This window comes from Dermacentor albipictus, chromosome 7 (assembly GCF_038994185.2).
Source record: "Dermacentor albipictus isolate Rhodes 1998 colony chromosome 7, USDA_Dalb.pri_finalv2, whole genome shotgun sequence".
Classification (NCBI taxonomy): Eukaryota; Metazoa; Arthropoda; class Arachnida; order Ixodida; family Ixodidae; genus Dermacentor; species Dermacentor albipictus.
In genome coordinates, this window is record NC_091827.1 from 79,615,482 (window position 1) to 79,639,277 (window position 23,796).

The 23,796-nt window shown below is 46.4% G+C and overlaps 1 protein-coding gene across 1 annotated transcript in view; it reads left to right on the forward strand.

Moving 5' to 3' along the window:
* The window catches only part of LOC139047517 (uncharacterized), a 46,134-nt gene that overhangs the window by 19,881 nt on the left and 2,457 nt on the right, over positions 1-23,796 (forward strand). Inside the window, exons 2-3 of the mRNA XM_070521335.1 lie at positions 16,565-16,701; positions 16,763-16,854. Coding sequence (XP_070377436.1) covers positions 16,565-16,701; positions 16,763-16,854 — 229 coding nt within the window. The remainder of the gene's footprint in view (positions 1-16,564; positions 16,702-16,762; positions 16,855-23,796) is intronic.

The following is a 23,796-nucleotide window of genomic DNA, read 5'->3' on the forward strand; positions in this document are numbered from 1 at the left end:
CTTGCCAGAAGCAGCCGTTTGTTTGGGCGCAGGTTTACGTGCAAATGTGCGGATTTACATGTTCCCCGCAAAAGTCCGAGCTTCTCTGGCTACGCCATCCCATCCAGGTGAAGACAAGGCGCAGTGCTCGCCCCCATAGATCAGAATATTGGTGGTGGCACAATCAACCCCACAAGTTAAAACCGTCAGGATTCTCGACTACTTAAGTCAGGACGACGGAATAAATACTGAGATCATGATCAAACTCGACACACAGGTAAAGAAAACATTTAATTTACGGCACGTAAAGACTAATAACTATTCAGAGCTGAGAGAGGCTGAGCTTATTAGACTGGTGCAGACCTTCGTGATAATACATATATGGTACACAATGCCTAATCTTAGCTTACGACATGTGGAAAAGAACAAGGTAGAATGTATTATACGGAAAGCGTACAAGGCTGCCCTTGGCCTTTTTGTATATGCATCAATGGAGAAACTGCCTTGCGTTCTCACCCTCGACAAGTTTGACGAGGCTCACTTAATAAACCAATATGAGAATCTACCTCGATCAGCTCCAGGTAGAACCGTCCTGCAAAAAGCTGGAATACAGTATGAGACATTGATGCCCCCAAAGTCAGTATAGACCCTCTACGCTAGAAAGACATCCGTGTACCCCCCTTGCCGAGAAATATGCACTCCACTCACCATGAGTGCCACCGAGTAGCCAGTGCTCAAGCACTCGAAAAGCAACATTGCAATAACACCGATGTAGTCAATGTGACGCATCGCCACATAAAGCCCGTAGCGTCCATGCCATGGCCGTGGTAGACTACAGAGGTAGTGTCACATTCAAAGGAACGATTAAAATCCACTGCATTGAGTGTGCGGAGGAGGCAGCCATCTCCCTGGCCAATGGCCTTTTCCAACTGCAAGATTTTCAGCGACTCAAATCAGCTCTTCGCAATTTGTCTAAGGGGCATATCTACCCGTAGGCTCATGATATCCTGAAACGAAACTCAAATCGGTGCCTCATCATGATTATCTGGACGCGCACGCATTCCTCATCGCCCAGGAGCAGTCCACTCCATTGCGCGAGATTTTACCGACCGCCCTTTTCGCCACGATGCCTGGCATCGGTGTGGGATTGCATGCTTTCTTTCCAGGAGATCACCACCCCCTTATCGCCTGAGTAGGAAGCTATGCCCTGCAGGCTACATATCGCTAAGTAAGCGACAAGAAGTCACGTGGCGGATATTGCAAATGGGCACCTACGCTAAATTAAAGCTACATTCCAGAATTTATTTTGGGGAATACTCTGAAGTCTGCCCCTGGTGCCATGACACGCAAGCGAACATTACTCGTATAATATGGGCCTGCCCGGCCAAGCCCCAGCCACGACGGCTCGCAATATTAAATATGAAGGATTGTATGGTTGCTCTGCTCAGCTCGGATACAGACCAACAACATCGGGGCGTCCAGCGGCCTGAGAAGGCCGCCAGGGCCTATGGGCTCCCGGCCGCGTAATGGCCTTTTCGCCCTTGTTATGAATAAAGTTTTACGCATGCAGGCACGCCGCGGCTGCTGTGGCATCCCGCTCACAAGTCAAGATTACCAAATTTAGCGAGGCAGTGGTCCCGCACTTCGCTCTGTTTGCAACGTTCCGCATGACACACATTGTACATGCCAGCCATTATCGTTTGAAATCAAAACACGTATACAGTGGTGTTCAAATTTTGCTTAAGGAAGCCGGAGAATTTTTTTACCCCAGCGATGAACTAGTGATGGGGTATCCACCTCGTATGCCGAAACTACTAGGCCTTAATCCCGATAGAGCTCTAAACCCACTTGTTACTTCTCATGGGCACATATGTCGCGAGACTTGGCGCTCTGTTACTTGTGTGGGTTCGCTTCACGAAGAGGGATCGATAGATGTTATCTTCATGATTTACAGGCCTTCGTTTCCCAACCACACGCACAGCATGCGCAGTAATTGTAGGTGGTAGGCTAGAGGTTATAATGATTATCGGCTATAGTGATTGAGAATCTGAAAAATAAATTCAATTTCGCAGAGTCAACACAATCTTTCTATAATTTGCAAAGAAGCATTTTCTTACACAAACATTTTTTGCTTATTACTTGATAACATGGCGCAGGGATTCTGCATGTAATAGCCTACAGCTGCCTTCAGGCAACCACTTAGGTTAACTTCACCTTGTCTGCTTGCGTGTTAGGCAGTCTACGACCACATTGCGCACTCGGATAGAAAACAATTGTAACTGGTGTAAAAGTTATAGTTATTACAAACAATTGGTATTCGAATAAGGCTACGAGAAAAATAAATTATCTCCCTTGTGCACGTACGCCATGCGCATATCCAGCTTATTCTGCCACTCTGATAATGAATACAAAAGCGAAATCAGAGAGCATGCTTGCACGTGGAATATCTTGTTCATTTAGTGGCATGTTAGTGAGTATTATATTTTTCCGAATTTTTTTTGACCTACTGTAAATACGATTCATATCGTAACTGCGCAATCAAGAGTAGCGCCCCTCCAAAGACGACGATTTGACAAGTAGAGGTCGAATCAGTCTCGATAGCCCTCGGTATTGTGCATTGTTGTCTCTCTCGTAAATATTGTAAATACATCTGTATATATGACTTCTGTATCGTAAAACATTATATATGTGTGCGGGGTACCTATCAGAAACACAATGGAGCTCCGCAGTGGTCGATACTCCGGGCTGGACAGCATGACGGACGAAACAGGACCCGACAGGGCGTGGCGCCCCTCAACACCTACCTGCGCGACGGTTGTGCTGGCTCAGCCGCGGGATCCAGGAGCGTTCTGCGGTACCGGCCAGCTCGACCTGGAAGACTGTATCGCCAAGTATGAGCGGATAATTGCCCCGAACAAATGGGATCAGACGATTAATTTGGCTAACTACGCATTTTACCAAGAAGGCACGGTGAAGGTCTGGTATGACAAAGACGAGGAAGAGTTTAACGACGGGGCACGTGCAAGCAGAAGCTGAGGGACTTGTTCGGAGGTCCTTCAAGGGGCAGGAGCACCACTAAGAAAGAATTAGTGACCCATGCCCATACGTCTACAGGATCATACGTCTCTTAGACTCAGGACGTGATGGCTCTGTGCTGTAAAGCGGACAGCGGTATGGCTGAATCAGAGAATGTTGCACATGTGCTGAAGGGGATCGTAGGTCATTCCGTCAGACTTCTCATATGCCAAATTGTGAAACAGTAAATGACATCATAAAAGAGTGTCAACGCTTTGAGCAGGACAGCAACCGCCGCATTTCAACGCCGTTCGCACGTCTGCCGAACACAACTGTGACATCCTCTAGTGACGACAGGCTACAGCGGGCAGCAACCATAATAATAAAATTACCTGAAACGGACAGTTTGGCGTGAACTTGAATCCGTGGCTCCTACATTCCTCTTTTCCCACAGAAACGAGCCGAACAACTTGCCTACAGCACCATTTGTACAGGTACTATGAACTCGCTAATTTTGGAGATCATGTTCCGTTGCCGCTTCACAGCTGTCTCAAGCTCCAGATCCATCGACTGGTCCGTGATACACTGCGCGCTATCGAAATCCAGCCGAGTGGTGAACCGCAGAGGATCGGCCAATCGGTTTTGTTTGCCGGCGTATCTGTCACGTTGCTCACCATTGTAAGAAATGTACTGTCTCCTCCCCTCTGCGACCGCCATTCACAAGTCATTGCCCCGAACAGAGCTAGTATCGTTACTAGCTTCCATTGGTACCATAACAGCCAAACAATGACACTCGTATAGCTTGAACAGTCCCTAGTCGTCATTCCGACGTTACGAGTCCCGTTCGCCACCTCATCGACCATCAATCCTACCCCCGCTTGCTCGTCACTCTCCGTCCCTAATAGACCACTGACCCGGTTCATCGAAAAACTAAGCGATGAAGCACCCGTATTGTGAGGCTCCTTTGATTACTCGACCGCAAAACTCTCTTATTACTTTGCCACCGAAACAGAACTAGACTAATGTTTAGTTGATGGCGTTAGTGTCCCATTACACAATGAGACTGGCGCGCACTCATGCGGGATGATTTCTCAATTGCAACGATGCCTGAACAAAGTTCTCACACCCTTTGCCTTTTTCCTTTGAAATTCCTTTCTTTTGTAAAAATACGCGACCCTTAAACTCGACTAGGATAGATTATAAACAACAGGACAGCAATTCAAGAAATGCTCCAATGCGCATGCCTACTAGGTTTTGAAACCGAACCTCCCCACTAGGTTCAATCACTTCCCAGACCGCCACAAACACTTCACCGTGAGGTTTTGAGTAATAAAGGCCCTCTATATCTAAGGAAAAGGCTGTGGTTGCTCGAGGTAGGCCGTCCTTTAACACTTCCACCAATTTCGCTGAACTTCGGAGGGTGAACGGATCCGCCGGCTTCAAGATGTTCAAATGAAGCTGAAGGAAGCTGCTCGCTTTTTTTTGTAATGATCCACTTCCTGTCGCAATAGCTCTGAGTGGGCGTTTCACCTGATGGGTCTTCGCCATGAATATTACTTGAAGCCGGTCATTACTACACTTGCCCACTGTCTTAGCAGTGGGCAAGTCTAGTTGAACTTGCCTTGGTTGCACTTTTCTAGCAATGTCACAGCGTTATTCTTGGCTTGGGCAGAGATCTATGCACATGTCTTGGGAGGAGCTGAAGATGAGCATGCGTCGGAGGTTATGTGCGGCATTGTAAATTTCAATAAAAATACAGTTAAAAGTCCAGCGTTCATCCATATCGAACTCCTTTTCCTTGCGTGCGCGTCCCTTGTCTTTGGCTAGTACCCTCCTTTTCAAGTGCCGCAGGAGGAGCCGCACAGTCAGATGAAGCTTTTTGGGCAGCGCGAGCGAGGTCGCCTGGGTGTAAAGAATCGACAGGCCGCTGTTCGGGTGTGTAATACTGTGTTGTGAGAAGGGGACACGTGCACCTTCGCACTACGAGTGCAGAGCTATCGTATGCTGCCCGCAGTCGTTGTAAGCTTCGTAACAGCGCACCACAATACACTCCCCCCGATCGGACAGATAGGGCGGCCAGGCAGAGGTTTAATATGATGACAGATACCGTAATTATTAAGAGTTAGGATATGTAATTGTTCGATGAGAATTGCAACTGTTTATAGAAAGAGATATCAGAGAGTCGGTACGAGCGTGTGGTTTTCGTGGGCCTCTTTTAGTTGAGCGTGTCTTTGCTTTCGGTACTCAGCTCTAGTAGGATGTGGGTAATAAGCTTCAGGCTGACGGAGTTGTGCCCTTAGTAGGTCGAACCGGGCTAGAAAATGACCATGCTCGTTGCCCTTTATCCTCTTTTGGCCAAAAAAGAAATTGTGCCAGGAAGGCCCGTTGGTTACAACGAAAGTTCGTGTGTGTGTAATTGAGCAAATAGTAGAAACATCAGGGAAATCATTGCAGTATTTTGGAATGCATCCCGGCAGCCCAATTGTACAGCAGTGTCTTGCCGTCGTGCAGGGTCTGTGAGGTGCGTTCGGAATGGCCTGCATTTCAGTTTCCTTAACAGTTGGTTCATTCATACAAAAATTTGGGAACGTGCAACAGAAGCCAGCCTAAACTGTTACTAACTGATATGGAATTTTCTACTACACACCCAAATGAAATTCCACATTCAAAATGTTTCCTCAGTGGTCAAGAATAAAACATTTCAGGCATGTAACACAAAAATTTTTACATTCTCTTTTGTGGGCACTTGCTTGTCGACAAACACTAGTATTTCTATACCTTAACCAATTAAATATCCAGACGTCACCCTAGCCACTTCTGTATATACTATGTGAAATAAGGAAAGACTGTCTGAAATACAACTGCATTCCTAAAGGCATTACAGAAGTGAATGCGCTCCCTGACTGTGTAAGTTTAGACTGATGTATTGACGAATTTTTGCTACGTGCACACGATATTGTTTTTGCCGCTAAAATGTAAAATCCTATTTTCGCCAAAAGTATAGCTGGTTATTTATTTCGTTTATTTATATGTCGCGCACTGCAGCCAGCTCTGACAAATCCTGGTTTGAAACAGTGGGCAGGGCAATGTGGAAATGGGAGAGCACTGAAGAAATAGCTCACATTCGAGGGCGTTGTCCATGGTGGATGCGCGTGGGCCGAAAGGTGAAGCAGTCGGCGCAGCAACTGGCTTGGGCGTTGATTTCCCAATAGTTTGAATGATAGTAGCTGGTGCATTCATGAGCGTTCCGCCACAACAGTTACAATCCCGTATAGCGGCCTTGACTGCATCATAAGGCAATGCTGGGAGGGTGTGTACGAACGAAAGAAGAAGGTCGGCAATCTTGTCGATGACAGCCGCTAGAAACGCGTGGACCACAAGGAGGTACTTGCGGGTCTGTAACATAATCTCCGAGAGTTCGAAACGGGATTCTATTTGGTTGAACCACGCCACCGGGTTCCGCTTGCAAAATTCTGGCAGAAGGATGACGTTCCAGACAACCGCAGCGCTTCAAGTGGCTCAGCAGCTTCCGTGTTGGTCGATTCTTGATGGCGTTCGTTGTCCGCATTCGACATGTCTCCACTTCTTTTTTCTTTCGGACGTTATTACCAGGCACAAGTTTCGTGTTGATCCAGCCATCCGAGGTCAAGTATTCAAGAGCACACGAGAGAGACAATGAGACGTTATTCCATAAACGGACCTCAAACTCTGTTGGTCTTTTATATCTGCGGTTCCCAGCCAATTTAGTTCCTGCAACGCTCGTGGCATCGCCTCAGCTCATCTTCCTTCTTGGGGCGAATGCGTCGACGCCGCTGGTGCTACAAAATCATCACAACATTATTCAAAGCGGTGGCAATAAATTCGATATAACTCCCAAAACATATTTGAGTGTCTTATAGCTGGTAATGCAACGGCACATTTTTACTTACATATTAATAAAGTATTCGAAGGAACTCTCTTTTGGCCAGCCTAAAGCACCAACATTACATTTCACTAACAAACATGAGAAAATCATCGCTCAAGCACTCCGTACATAGAGTTAACCAGCGGAGCTGAAACGTGCTGCCTTCGGGTTTATCACTTTGTCCCTACGGTTCATTAAACGAGGGCTTGGTACGCTGCCGGATGCTCAATACGCCGTTGCGGCTTGCGCTCGGTGCACGATCCTGGTGTTGTGCCCGGGCTGCAGCATCGGCATGGCTTAGACGAGCTAGCTCCCGGTTCTGCTCGCGGCATTGCTGATCGAAAGCCACCTGCTCCTCAGGAGTAAGCATGACGCGTGGCATACACAATTGAAAGCCGGAGAGATCCTGCTGCACACGCGCTCTGCTGCGACGGAGAGTAAGGACGGCACAACTGTAGCAGCTAATCTAACACCACTAGGTAATCCAAGAGCTTTTCACTCCAATCTATGACGTCATGTTGCCTGCTCCGACTGCCGTAGTGTCTAACGGGAGGGCTCCCGAATTGGAAACAGTGATTTCGAAGACACTGTTTTCATCACGTCAGCCTTGCCAATGGAAATTTGGGGCCGGGTAGTGTGACCTCATGGATCGGAGTAAACAGGCGTTGTTCTACCTAGGCTTTGTGGGCTAATCGCACGCCTCTATTTATCTGTTTTCTATCGTCCATGCGTTCGACATTGCGCTGGAGGAGCTTTTGGCGTGCAGGCGACCTACAGACGTACGGACGAACGGACGAATCAGCTAGCCATTTACAGCTTCGCTATAAAATCAATATACCTAAGTTTCCGGATGTGTACAGGTTCCTTGTAGAGATTGCAAAGCGCCAGCCATCTGCAAGTGTTTGCTCAGATTTATAACAGTAGAACGCTGGTACGCCCGATCGTGCACTGCAAAATTCACCGATTCTCAATCTGTCAAGCTCCCTGCCCAGCGTCATGCCGAAAACGATGACGCACTTGCGAGAAGCACGAGGTTTTACAGGAAATGTCAATGGCACCTGCCTAAAAGACGATGACATATATGGCGCCTTTCGATGTTGGTTCTTTAGTTATCGGTGCGGCCCTTAGTCACACGTTGCTAGCCCTAGTTAACCAACGACCCGGCGTTAGAAAAATACTCACAGTTCGAGTTGGTGTAGTTCTGTGATCTACTAGGCTTCTGACTGAAGAATGCGTATTTCGTGGACCACCGTATCTTCTACAATCACACAATAAATTACAATTGGTGCTTCCGCCTGCCTATGTATCTGTAGTAGACCTGGCATAAGAACTTCAGATACTGCGCTTCGTATAAGACACCGGCCTAATGTGTTCCTTAGGTACATGAACTATTGCTACGGCATTCGGATGAAGGGCTCCGTTCACCGCCTTCTTGCATATCTAATAGTGTGTAGCCTTCCATATAATGCAAGGTTGAAGTCGGCAAAATTATTTCTCTGTTCAATACTATAGCGGCGCATTCCAGGAGGGACCTGAAAGTCGAGTCAATGTGGGCGTCTGCTCACAAACATTCTATCATTACATCACTTGTAAACTGGGCCGGAAACACGTACTCCATAGCCAGAGACTTAACAGGGGAGCTGTAGCCCGTCGAATGACCTGAAATCGAACAGCTCCCCAAGATATTTTATGGGGAACATGGTGAACCATAATATGATCCTGCTATCAATGTTCATATTAATATATTATGAGCCGCCATTGCACACGACACGGGAGACTAAAAAATAAAAGGCGCAGCCATTCTGCATACTCATTGAATAATTGACAGTCGGTAGATAAATGTACATTGCAGAAAACACTGCGCCCTCATTGTGCTACTCCGGACGAGCTTCCTATATTTGAACTGGTAAACATCAAAGGCACCTGACGCCACTCAAGGCACTTCGAAGTGACATAGAAGATTTTCTATGCAGATTGCAAATTTGTCTCTATTGAAGAACCAGGAAAGATGTAAATGCCACATAACTAAAAAACTACATGTTCCGTGTAGCACAAACGCAGCACCCAAAACGAGAGCATGGCGCTACGAATCTGCCACCTCTGCGATCAACTTGCCTTACAGCCATTTCATGATGACACATTGCTAAGGAACAGTATTTCCAATGACGAAGAAACGAGCAGGGAGAAGACGACGACGACGAATGGAGGCTAGCGCGGGCTGTTGCCTCTTGGCCAAGTGGGGCGTATTCTCTTGTAAATATACTTGTATATAGATTTTCGTCTGCGTCTTCCTATGTAACATATCTCGTGGAGGTGGACGTTCCCTGTACCTCGTCACGGAGCTTCGCAGTGGACGGTACGCCGAGCCTTCCTTTATGGCTCCCGGTGACGACCACTCAACTCAGCCGCCTCCGACACCTGCTGCCACTTCGACAACCTACATCACTCTCCCCACTCCTCGTGATCCTGGTGTATTCTGGGGCAAAGATGGGGAAGACGTCGAGGACTGGACCAGCTTGTACGAACACGTCAGCCGCAACAACCGGTGGAACCCTACTATCATGCTCGCCAGCGTAGTCTTTCACCTCGGTGGCACACCTCCAGTTTGGTTTCGGATGCACGAAGATGAGCTCACCAGTTGGGATTCCTTTAAGCGAAAGCTCCGAACCTTGTTCGGCGAACCCCACGGTCACCAACTTGCCGGGAAGAAGGCTCTTTCTGGCCATGCGCAGACGTCAACAGAGCCCTATGTCACGTGCATTCAGGACGTCTTGGCTTCCCACATCCTCAAAGGCATTGGCGATGACGCCTTCAACTTGCTCGTTTTCAACAACGTGGCGACGGTGGATGCTGTTATGAAAGAGTGCCGCCACCTGGAGCTCGCTAAAAGCCGACGTATTGACCAGCAGTTTGCCCGTCTCCCCAACACCCCAGCGACCTCTTCCTGTGCCGACGCTCCTCGCCCCAACAACACTGGCGGTGTTACCAGAATCGTCCACCGTGTGATAGACGCCGCCTATCCGGCTGCCTTCGAATCCAGCCCCACCAACGCACCTGCAGTCTTGGTTTCCCTGATCCAGGCAGTTGTCGGCCAGGAGTTCAAAAACACGGGTCTGCACGCCACCTGCTCGGCCCATCGGCATGATACCCACCCGGCTTCTTCGATTCCGCTCCTTCCCACATTTTCTTACCCACCACGTTTCCGCAACCCATCTGAATGGCGCACTGCTGATCACAAGCCCATTTGTTTTCACTGCCGTTCAATCGGGCACATTTCTCGGCACTGTCGCAGTCGCTGGAATTCGCCGACCCGGTCTACTTATACTGCCTACTCTCGCAGCCAAAAATTACAGGCCGAGCATATCGATCGTCGACTGGCCACCCAGGCGGTCGATATGCTCGGCCTGTAATTTTTGAATGAATAAAAGTCTTATACTACTACTACTCTCGCCCCTCAGGTGGCCCTTCACATCCCTATGCCGCACGCTCCGATAATGCTGCCACTGATTCTCCGGCACCGAACCGCCCCCATTCTCGTTCACCTTTGCCCCAACGACGACAATCTGGCTCTCCCCAGCCCGGTTGCTCCTTTTCGCCGACACCCTTCGCACGCCGCTCCCAGCCGGAAAACCAGACGATGCAGTGCCACGAGGTGATGCTGCATTGCTCCCTACGCCGCCAAATCCTCTACTGACGTTGCCAAGTCATCTGAATATTCTTGACGTGCAAGTCGACGGTGTTTCTGTATCTGCTCTTATAGGCATTGGGGCGCATTTGTCGGTAATGAGCACTGGCATTCGTAACCGCCTGAAGAAAATAATCACGCCCGCCAGGAAGCCTGTTGTCCGTGTCGCCGATGAAGGAACAGTCCCCGTAATTGGTATGTGTACTCCCGCGTCTCCTTCGCCGAACGCTCCACTATAGCGCTATTCACAGTCATCGCCCACTGTCCCCAAGACATCATCCTGGGCTTAGACGTCCTCTCCGTGCATTCTACTCTCATCGATTGTTCCGCCAGTACACTCCGACTTGACCTGCTTGTTCTGAATGCCGCTGAACCACACCCCAGTCGCCTTAGTTCCGTCGACTTCATTTGCTTGCCACCTTCGGCACTGACCTAAGTTGACTTGGTGTCATCCAAACCAGTTCCCGACGGTCACTGTGTTGCGGCTCCTATGCAAGACGTCCTACTTACAAACGGGATCACAGTACCTCATACGGTTTTATCTATTAAGGCGAATTGCGTCTGCCAGCCAGTGGTCAATTTTGGCTTGACGACTCAAGTGCTGCCACGCAGGATGTCTCTAGCCGAGCTTTTTTCATTCGAGGATCACTCAGTGACATCTATTGCAGTATACGACAATTCAGCCGACCCTCCTCTACCATCGCAGTCGGCAACTTGTACCATCGCCGACTTTCAGAAAATGATTGCGCCCGACATGCCGTCCGAGCACTCTCATGAGCTCTACCGCGTTCTGTTTTCCTACCACGATATTTTTTACATTAACGATCGTCCTTTGGCCCAAACTACTGCTGTTAAACCTCGCATAAATAACGGCGATGCCCCTGCTATTCATCGCCTCCCGTATCGAGTGTCACCGGCTGAGCGTCAAGTTATTCGCGCAGAAGTTCGCAAAATGCTTGCCAAGAAGATTATTGAACCGTCATGTAATCAATGGGCGTCACCTTTTGCACTGGTAAAAAAGAAGGATGGCTCATCGCGCTTTTGCGGGATTATCGGCGCCTTAACAGGGTTAGCAAAAAGGAGGTATATCCGCTACCTCGGATTGATGACGCCCTTGACTGCCTCCATGGTGCTCGCTACATCTCTGTTGACGCGAGAAGACTGCTTTTGTAACACCCGATGGTCTTTACCCATTTAAACTGATGCCGTTCGGTCCACTTAACGCTCCTGCGACTTTTGAACGCATGATGGACTCCCTTCTTCACAGTTTCAAATGGTCCACGTGCCTGTGCTACTCGGACGGCGTTAAAGTATTCTCCTCAACGTTCGCTGCGCACGTCGAGTGCCTCTCGGCAGTCGTGGGCGTTTTTTGTCGAGCCGATCTGCAACTCAACGCATCGAAATGCCAATTCAGCCGTCGCCAGATTGCCGTCCTTGGGTATCTCGTTGGCGCGAATGGAGTGCAAATGGACCCAGGCAAGATCCATGCTGTTACGCACTTCCCTGTTCCGACCTGCGTCAAGGATGTGCGCAGCTTCATTTGCCTTTGTTCATACTTCCACCGTATTGCGAAAAAATTCGAAGCGATAGCACGACCACTAACCGAGCTTATGAAAAATGACGCCCTTTACCAGTGGCGCGATATAAGGCATCTGCATTATCGCATCTGATCGACCTTCTCAATGCGCCTCACGTTCCGGCCCATTTCGATCCTTCTGCACCTACCGAAGTTCGTACTGGTGCCGGCGGTCACGGAATTGGCGCAGTACTGGCACAATGCCACCGCGGCAACGCCCGTGTTATCGCTTACGCCAGCAGGCTCCTCTCACCCTCGGAGCGCAACTATTCCATCACGGAGCGTAAGTGTCTGGCCCTAGTTTGAGTGGTTGCGAAGTTCCGCCCACACTTATATGGCCGACCCTTTTTCGCTGTCACAGATCACCACGCGCTTTGCTGGTTATGCTCACTGAAAGATCCTACAGGAATACTTGGTCGCTGGGCCTTACGCCTCCAAGAATATTCGTATGCTGTCACCTGCAAATCTGGCCGACTACAAAAGGACGCTGACGGCCCGTCTCGCTACCCGGTAGACGAGCCTGACGACGCCTACAGTAGTGCTGCCAACGGCATTTTCTCTGTGTCTGCCTTAGCTAACATTGCCGATGAACAGTACCGAGAACTTTCGCCGGGGGTACTCATCGCGCCTTTGCGCTCTACACCTACCGAAGCATATATCCTCCGGGGCGGCATTGTGTAGCGAAGGAACTTCCTCTATGGCGGATCTGATCTTCTTGTCATGCCAAAACATCTACGACAGACTGTCCTCTTTGAGATGCATGACGCACCCACTGCAGGACATCTTGGGGTAACCCACACGTACGACCGCGTCCGCCGCCGCTTCTATTGGCCAGGTCTAGCCCACTCCGTGCGACGCTATGTGATCCCTGCCAGCGTCGGAAAACACCTCAGGTGCTACCTGCTGGTCCTCTCCAGGCGATCACCGTCCCTGTGGAACCATTCTTTCGTGTTGGATTAGACCTCTTCGGTTCCTTTTCCACGTCATCAGCTGGGAAGAAATGGGCAACCGTCGCAACTGATTAGGCCACCAGATACGCTATCACGCGGGCACTCCATACCAGTTGCGCCACTGACATCGAGGAGTTTCTCTTGCTTGACGTTATCTTACTTCATGGCGCCCCGCTACAGCTGCTTACTGTCCGTGGTCGTAACTTCCTCTCGAAAGCTATCGCCCACATTGTGCGTTCCTGCTCCACTCAACACAAGTTGACTACCTCATACCACCCTCATTCCAATGGCCTGACAGAGTGGGTAAACCATACTCTTACCGATATGCTGTCCAAGTACGTTTCCAAGGACCACCACGACTGGGACATTGCCCTTCCTTACGTCACATTTGCGTATAATTCTTCCCGGCACGATACCGCCTAATTTTCTCCATTTTATCTACTCTGCGGTCGCGAACCGGCCTTGCCCCTTGACACGGCACTTCCTCCTGCTGCTGTCTCACCAAGCGAGTATGCACGCGACGCCATCGCCTTCGCCGACCATGCACGCCTGCTTGCCCGGGCTCGTGTGACGGACTCACAAACCACTCAGCAGCGTCAGTACAACGCCCGCCACCGTGACGTACAGTTTTGGCCTAGTGCGCCCGTGCTCCTGTGGTCGCCCTCTCGTCACGTCGGACTTCCAGAAAAGCTCTTTTCGTGATATACAGGGCCCTACCGTGTGCTGCGCCAGGCGACGCCGGTGACGTACGAAATTTCTCCTGTGAGCTCAACCTCGTCCTCTACTCTGGCATCTAGTGATGTCGTGCATGGCAGTAGGGTCAAGGCCTACTACAATGCTTCCGAGTCCAGCCTTTAGTCGCTCCGGGACGGCGTGCCGGGGGTAGTACTACGGAAGAGTATTTCCAATGACAAAGAGACGAGCAGTGAGAAGACGGCGACGACGATTGGAGGCAAGCGCGGGTTGTTACCTCTTGGCCAAGGGCGGCGTATTCCCTTGTAAATATACTTGTATATAGCTTTTCGTCTGCGTCTTCCTACGTAAGAATATAAATAACATCAGTGCATCCCAAAAGAACGAGGTTGTCAGAACCACTTGGTACGAAATTCGCTCACCGACCACGTTCAGAAGACGGTCCGCCCAATGACCTAGCAGGATAGGCAATAGTCATTTCACAGAAATAAACATTCGAGAAAGAGTGCGTTTTGTATCGCAAGTTGCCCAAGCCACTGAAAACATGTTTATCAGGATGCGAGGCAACTTCAACGAAGTATATTTTCCACGCCTCGGCCTAGTGCTCAGGCATACGTATAAAGGGATGTTGTAGTGAACAGCTCAGTGCGAACCTAGAATGCTTATGGATCGAACAACGTCAGGGTTTGTTAGTTTTTTTATGTTGGTCCGGAGCCTCTTATAAACCCAATTTCTTAGGCCGCCCAAATCCAAGCTTTTCCTCGAATCTCATCATTGAAAAGAATGTTGCTAAAGTAACTTGTTCTTGACGACTGATTTGGTAGCATTGATGCAGTAGCGATATAATCCGGAGCACTTTTGGTAAATCTTAGGAATGAAAAGAAAACTAAAGATGCAAACAAAACTTTGATTCAGGTATGCAAGCTTTTTCTGCAGGTGGATATGTATATTCGTATTTGTAATATCGTTTATCCCAGCGCCTTTCAAAAATAATTTCTGGCAATATAATCAGTAAAAGACACGACAGCAGGTCATTATCTCCAAAGAATTAGAACTAACGTAATGCATTACATGATTGATCATGAAAGAAACATTTGAAATGACCTGTCTTTTGGAGACGCATAGACAGCATGTTTCCCATTGCTAGAAGAATAAAACATTTGGCGACAGAAGAGCGACGCCGTAGTACTAGTTTTGTTTTATAAAAGTTATGAATACCTTCCAGCGGAACTATGAAAGATTTCCTTTGCCATGAGTAGTACGGACTAGTTACTTTTCATATTTGTTAACCACTCGAACTGTTTCAACTGAGGCGATATTTTGCTTGAACTATTTGATTACATACGGCCTCATAAACTAATACACGCTGAAAAGTATTGACACAACACAATGAAGATTCACTTGTCCAAGCTTTATAGACATCCTTTTATCCATCAACGTCCACTTCAGCTTCGTCTAAATTAAGAAAACACCTGGCTGTACAAACCACAGTTACATTAGGCTCCTACCGCGACCTATCCACGCAACTAAACAGTAATCCGTATCTAAATCTCCATTCCAGTCGAACAAATTGGACATTATAATGGAATGACTGTAGATTTCAGAATGTAGAAGCCCAAGTCTAGCATTTATACACCTGCAATTGTTTAAAGCTACTCTGATTAATCTGCACCCCCCTTCAATGCGAAGCACATATTCATGAAATTGCCACTACACGTCCGTATGGCTACATTTCGGTAATAAGGGAACACAAAGACGAATAGCGATAAAATGTGCTTCATTCATTTAACCATGTCATTAAAAAAGATGAGTACGAGCGCAACAAGCCCAGATGCATGATACATCACATTTTCAATAAACCACCGTGGTTGCTTAGTGGCTATGGTGTTGGGCTACTGAGCACGAGGTCATGGGAACGAATCCCGGCTACGACGACCGCATTTCGATGGGGGCGAAAAGCGAAAGCATCCGGGCACTTAAATTTAGGTGCACGTTAAAGAACCCCAGGTGGTCCAAATTTCCGGAGTCTCCCACTAAGGCGTGCCTCATAATAACAAAGTCGTTTGGCACGTAAAAACCCGTAATGTAATTAATTGGTAATAACATTTGCAGCACCTACTTAGTTTATAACTTCTTGCTCTGGCATATCCACCGCACATTATAAAGACAATAGTACTTTTAAGGTCGACGAGTTTCTGAAATTCTATGATATGTGGAGTGACGTGAATATGCTTTTGAGAAATAATACCAAGTGTGGTTAAGATAACTAACCGCCTACTTCTTAATTAAACATTTCAATCCATCCTCTTTCACTTTGGGCGCCAATGATAGCCAAAAATAGATCGTAGCTCTTTGGTATAGTGCGATACAGAACGAGAAACAAATATTTATTGCGACAAAAGGCTTTAGAGTGCGCAGCTAACCTTTCTGTTCTCGACATTCTTAGTCTACCTAGCTAATGGACATGAATGTGGACCCTGAATAATAAGCAAAGTCTGTGTATGATCCCAATATCAGTTATAATATACACAGCGTACATTACATTAGGTACATGTACCCCGTGATCACTCCACATGTATCTACGTAGAACATGCGATTACCCACAGGTGCCTGCCGGGAAGTCACAGAGACTGCAGATGAGTCCTCGTTCCTGAATTGCGCTTCTTGCTCAGTATACATTTTCCGTGCCTACTATGCTCGGGCAGAATCTGCGGGTGATTTCTCGCTAATGATGATAACAAACTCTTCTCTTTTTCTTACAGTTCTATGCTCAAAATGAAACCATATGGACAGTAAATACTACGGCAAGGACAAAAATCTTTTGTAAAGTTGATTTCGTGAACCGAACAACTCCAAAGTATACCGATTTTCTAAGAGCCTATTTTTTAAATGGAACCCTGTAAGTTTTGAAAATACACTTTCCAGTTTTGCGCATACTGACAAAAATGATTCCCACACAGCGAGAAGAACAGCCTACAAGGAACTTTCACAAAAATTGGCTTTTTCTCAGGAAATACAACGATCTTTGATGCAATGCTCGTCGGCGCCAAAGGTAACGTACTAGCGCAAAATATTTTATAGATCTGACAGCGTTCGGTCCTTGCACCTCCTTGGTCGCTTTCACTCTGTTGGTGCCTTTCGTAAAATAGAGCTTCATAGTGCAGCAGAGATTGTTTCCAGTGGAGGAAGGCTTCATTTCCTATGAATGTGAAGAAATTTCATTTCTGATATTACGACAAAAAAAACACAGTCTCAGGAAAAGATTGTGAATCAATGCAATTATGAGGTTAAATTTATACATAAAAATGAATATATTTACAAAATCTCACATACACGTATCTAAAAATCTCATTTTACGCAAAGTTAATCCTTTTGAAGAATACGATTGGCCAGTAACTTGCTCCTCCTTGGCAATATCGACGTTCACGTGGAAGCGATTGCGATGCCGCGTGCGCTTCCGTCATAGACTGAGGAGAGTTCGACGATATGATGTAAAGCTCGTTTTCCTGTAAGACCACCAGAAAGTGCTGCTCTACGGCACGTCATGGGCGGTGGAACCCATCCATGGCCCCACAGCACGGTGAAAGTTTTGCCGCGCCGTGGTCATCGCTAAAACTTACCTTCCCCAGCCTGGGGTGGTGTGAGCATTCACGGCCCCGTCGCCTTAACCAGATGCTCACCGCAGTGGCGGCATGGTTAATGCGCCGCCGTGGCATTTATGCTATGGCAGCGTAGTAGCTATGGCATTGCGCTCCGGAGTTCCATTTCACGGGGCCGCATTTGAATGGCCGCGCCATGTAGTAATTCTTCGATAACATGACTGCGGTTAGCTTCTTACAATCGAAGTGGTAAACTTCATCCGGAACCCCCAGTACTGCGTGCCTCACAATGTTATCCTGGCTGTGGCACCTGAAAATCTTAGCAGTTACTTCAATTTTAATGTGTATGCTTACAAAAGTCAACTTTTAAGATATTATAATTAGACCAAAAGTGTCAGTGGTAAAATTGTACAGCGACATGAGAACTCCCGATACAGCTATCTGTTGCTCAATACGTCACAAATAAATGTGTTTTCCCGAGCGTGAAAGAGACCCGCGAATACACGCAAATAGCCTCCAGCGGCCAGTAGCGCAGCAATTTCGCATGCAATTGCAGGCTTCCTTGACGCGCGGAAAAGCCATTTTATTTAATTTTATGAATTTTCTCCATACTGCTAGCCTGACTACCAGGCGTTAAGCAGGAGTGAGCATGTATAATTTTTTGGCAAATAGTTTCAACATGTAACATCACAAACCCATGGTGAAAAAATGCAAGAACTCAACACAGAGGAAAAAGTATTACATTAACGATAATTAGATGCGTCAATATACAACCAATACAGTTAGAGAAAAAAAATCTAGGTTGGTTCCTGAGTGAATTAATAGATAGGTCGGCTGTTTCACACTTCACAACATTGGCCGGTAGAAAATTGCATTCGCGGGTTGTTCTCGGAAAAAGTAAATTTTTGAACGTATCGGTGTGATTTATAGTATCTACAAGTTTCTTAGAGTGACAAAAGGGCCTTGTAAATTCTGATGCTGGTTCTAGATAGGATGCGGTATGAATATAATTTTGTCACGCAAAACGAAATAAAAGAATTTCAGCCTTTCCGTAATTATTCTTCTTCGTAGGCCTTCAAGTTCCACTTTTTGTGAGAGCAATGAGGGTGACGTCTGCCAGCTATAACAATTAAATACAAGTGGGATAGATTTTCTTGGAACGCTTTCTATTTCTACCTTGAAGACAGCAGAGGCATACAACATTACAGCTGCATGTTCCAACGACCACCTAATATATGTTTTGTAGGCGAGAACTTTTAGTCCGGCGTGGCATTTCCAAGACTCCTCCCTAAATAACAGACCTTCTTCAAGGCCCTTTATTCAATGTATTCGGCATCGTCGTTCCATTTTAAGTCAGATGTGAGTAATAATCCTGAGTATTCATCTACAGACCTCTGAGAGAGAATGACCATCAATGCAGTAAATATAGAAAAACGGTCGTTTTTTACCGCATCACTCTCATTGTGACTGTTTTAGTATTGAACTAATAGTAATATGCCAATTTATACACCAAATGTGCAATGGGAATAATGATGTGTTTAAAGATTCTTGATCACTCTGACAGCGAATTTCTTGATAAAGTATGCAAGTGTCCGCAAAACTATTATTTTTACACATATATATTGTACGATGTCGTTGATAAATAACAGGAAAACCAATGAACCTATAAAGGAACCCTGTGGGACACCTGATTTATGCAGATGGAGTTTGAGTTTACAGCGTGGACCGGAACATATTGGCTTCTCATGGAAAAATATGCTGCTATCCACTGAAGTGAAGACTCGTTTTTAAGAATTGGGTTTACTTTTAGCAGTAATTTTTGGTGACTCAGACAAGTGAAGGCTTTTACAAAATCTAATAATGTTGTATCTATTTGGCTGTACATATACACCACTGCCGCAAGGTCATGGATTGTCTGAACGAGCTGGGTTACCGTTGAGAATCCGGGGGGGGGGGGGTAATTATGGTAATACATTCATCGAAAACAGTGAAATGTTTAAATATAATAAGGTGAATAATTTTTAGCCCTAGAACATAGCAGAAAAATATGCCTGAAAGAGGACACAACCGAGTGGTCATTGCTTGCAGGTACTGGTTTTACCTTAGCACACTTCCAATCGTAGGGAGGTTCAGCGCGTGAAACTGACGCTTTAAAAATCAAGCACAGGTTTTTGCCACGGTATTCAGCGTACCTTATAAGGAAGGCGTTAGATATAGCATCAATCGCTGGTGATTTCTTAGGATGGAAATTAAAAATAAATCACAATACGCCTTCTCCAGAGACAGAAATATCCTCGATAGCTATGATATCGTCGTAAGTGGCGAAGTCGAGTGCAAGGTAATAATCGGACATGTAAAATGAGAAAAAATAATCATTCAATGATTTCGCTATTTCCCAATTACCAGTTGCTGCTTCGTTGTTCACGGATATGCTCGAAATTGCCCTTTCTTGTTTGGCGAAATGTACCGCCAGAACTTATCTGGGGACGTTAGAGAAAATTTCTTCAAATCTTCACTTTGGTATTTTTCTTCCCGTTACTTCAAACTCTCTTTTAGCTTCGTACGGATCTCATTTATGTTGTCTATGCCAGGCACCGACGGTAATTTTGTTTTTGTTTTTTTTCTTATTTTTTTTTACTCTACGTCCAAGGCGTACGATTTCTTTCGTCATACAGGGTTTCGATTGGTTTAAGACATTGCGCTTATGTGTAACAAAATTACTAATATTGTTTGTCACCAGATCCTTGAAAAAGCACGTCAATTCGTCGACATGTAGCAAACAAATTTTGTTCAAAAAGTGTTGAAAATGAGATAAAGAATCCTCTGAAGTGTCTAGAATGTCCGCGTCACTAGCACACGAAAAAACAAATACAATGCTCGTCTTTTTATCGAACTTCTTAATAAAGTATAGCTGGATGATAAGCTACACTAAGTTATGGTCCGAAAAGCACAACTGGACTACGACGACTTATGCCTTGCCTAGCAAGAAATATCTAAAATTGAACTAGAATAGGTTTGAATACGAGTGGCCATTTTTACTAACTGCGTCAGATCAATGTGCACTAAAACGACAAGAAAAGGTACGGAAGAACTTGAGAAGGCGTCTGGAAACTCATCCGGTCAATTCACCATAGTAAAATTAAACTCACCACCTATTAAAATGTTGCAAGCATTATTTTTGTGCGTAGACGAAACTTCGTTCAACGGATCCACAAATTCGTCAGAACAAATGGGTGGACTACTAAAACCCCCAATGACCATATTGACCGCATCTAGAATAATTTTAACGATAACGCATTTCATTCCTTCGATGTCGGGGAATCGCATCACACTTAGTGATTCTTGGAACAAAATGGGGACGCCGCCGCCGTGGCAATATCTGTCGTTACGATATCTCATGTAGCTTGGTGGTGTTATTTCATAATCCATAATATCTTGGTGTAACCAAGTTTCAGTTTTTATCAGTACATGTGGGCCTGTGTGCCATTAGAAAGCTTTTTCAGGTCGACAAGTTTATTTACTAAGCTTCAGGTGTTTTAAGTTGAGGCACCAAATGAGCTTTGTTACTGCGATTTTACGTCGCTGTTTTTTATGAAGCCTGGGGCGCTATAACGTAAAACTATTCCAAACTTTTCTATTCCAATTCTGCTATCAGCCCTCCACGATTGGTCAAAACTTTTTTCGACCACCCCCACTTCACCTGTCTGTCACGCGACGTCACGAAAACCGCGATAGACCCCCAACTGATATGATGTGTACACACTGATTATGCATGATTTAACAGAAAAAAGAAAAACAGTTATTTCTGATTCGACCCCTCTTCGCCATTAGCCCTCGGCTATTCGTAAATTGTTTTCGGGCTGCACCCACTTCACCTGCCTGTCACGCGACGTCACAAAACCGCACAAACTCACCGCGTCAAAGTGACGTGTACGCGATAAAGATGCATTAATATGCCGAACAAAACTGAATTTTCTTCGGAATAGCCGCAGGCTGCCCCGTTCCGAAAGGAATAAAACATGACTGGCGCCGATCGCTGAGACGCTGGCTACTCGCACCTGCCGGAGAGCATGAGTGTATTTGCGTATAATAAAACTTCTTGCGTGGCAGTGTAACGTTTTCGAGCACTTTCGGCACGTTTACCACCTCATTCTGCCAACTCTTCTTTGCTGAGGGTCAGTTTAGCGTCATTCTTAAGCTTCCGTTGCATGCCGTCGCGATTTTCGACCAGCCACCACAAGCTAAGTAAGGGAAAGCCGACCAATCGCAGACCCCGGCACCACCCTCTTCATCCGGTTATCGATTTTCAGTGCACTGGCTCTGCCCCAGCGGATCCCTCTCCACTTGAGCGTTCTCTTCGCCTCTTGTCAACCAATTAGATACGACAAGCCGCTCAGTGTAGGCAATCTTATTCGTTTTTCAAGCAATCAAAAGTGACCTCCTATTAACGAGGAGAGTGTTTGATTGGTCTGTACAGACAACCCCGTGGGTGACCGCTCGGTGCTTGCGTCGCTGGTTACGCAAATATGACGGATGGAGATTGGAATAGAAACATATTGGAATAGTTTTACGTTATAGGGCCCCTGCTGCTACGCCGACCAAGGGCAACCATTTTCATTTGAAGGCTGTCCCATTCATACATCTGATTATCAGTTCAAGTTTTGTCGTATGTTAGATCACCTTGGCACCTGCTTTTCTGTTATTGGACGCACTAGTCCACAAATTGTTTCAGGTTTGCCTGGAGGCTCTTGAGACGTCCTCTGACACTGAAAAATTGGTTCCTTTTAGCTCAAAGGGCAGTTTATCAGCGCGATTCTTTTTTCCCGGTCGTCTGTGAATTTCACAATTACCGGTCGTGGTTTATTTCGCGGCGTGCGGCCAATTCTAGGCTGTCTTCCCATAGAATTTACTTCAACACCAAGCTTATTTTTGAACAAGTATTCAAATAGTATTGATTCAAGTCAGTTCTGTGTTTCTTCCGATCATCCGAGGATTCCAAAATCATAAGATTGTTTTGCCGACTTGTGTCTTCAAATCTCGCTAACTGTTTTCTCCAATCCCTGAACAGTTTTTTGAGACTGCATACTTTGCTACCCAGTTCCATAACGACTGACATTGATGTTTGAACCTTCTTTAGTTTCAACTCTATCGCATGTAATCTTTTATGCACGGTTCTTTGGCCCCCAATAAGTTCTTTTAATAATTGTTTGGTGGACTGAGCTGAAAAGGATTCTACGTGGCCACAAAGATTCAGTAATGACAAGACTTTATTTCGTACATGCAGGCAGCACAAACACAAGCTGTTGTGGCACGTCAGCTAGAGACAGCAAGGATCATTAGATTTGATAGTATAATGCTTGTTACTAAGCTGCATAAATGAAAGTAACGTGTTGGTTATAGCTGTGACAGGAGGCCAGCCGACGTGCCCGCTAGAAGCGATCGCAGAAGTCGAGTTGCCTATATAGGTGGTAGTTGATGATCGCAGTGGCACTCCAAACAGTGACGTCTCTTCTGTGCACTCGCCTTGATAGAAGGGTGCAGTGTTAGCAAACTGCATTCTCTTTAGGGATGCGCTGGCCGTCCGTATCGCTCGTAGCAGGAGCAGCTGCACAAAGTAACGTAACGGATTGGTCATATCTGACAGGTGTCAAGCCGGCGTGCCTTATTGCACGTACTGTGTTATATATACTGATATAGCACGTATTCAACAGCAAGAAGCTTCATCAGGAGTTTTTCATGTCGCTCTCTCATTGAAGCTTTTAATCTAATTATAGCATAATTATGGCTAATTATCTAATTGGACCGAATGAACAAGACAACTTGAGTCTCTACAAGCGACAGCCCGCAACATTACTGTTTCTCTGCAGCTGCGTGGCAGTCACATGCTTTTAAACTCTGGCTAAAGCTAGCTGGGACACCGTGTATACAGCTTCGCTGTAAAAGCAGAACAAACAGAAAATAGAAAAGAATAGAAAAAAAGAAAAACAAGAGGCGCCAAACGAGCGCACAACACATGCGCTATTACACTAGTCCCTCCTTACTTACTCTGCTCGTGTTTTTTCTGTGTATCTGGGTCAATTGGAATATTTTGAACCAATGAAACCATGCTACTTCCCTTACCGACTGTGCACATATATTTTTCTCAGTAAGGCTTGGCAGGATAGATAGAGTTGTGCTTTTTGGACACGGAAGGTAATATCAATCATAGTTCGTCTGCAACACCTCTCCAACTTCCACGAGCGCACTGTGACTCAGCGGTTGCACGCAATTTCCAAAAACTGAAACCTAACGGATTTGGCTACTAAGTAATACCGTTCTTCAGCGGAAGTAAATGGGCTACCCATCCTGATCGTAAAAAGACTGCTAGTGTAAGGCCGAAACGGGTCAATTTCACC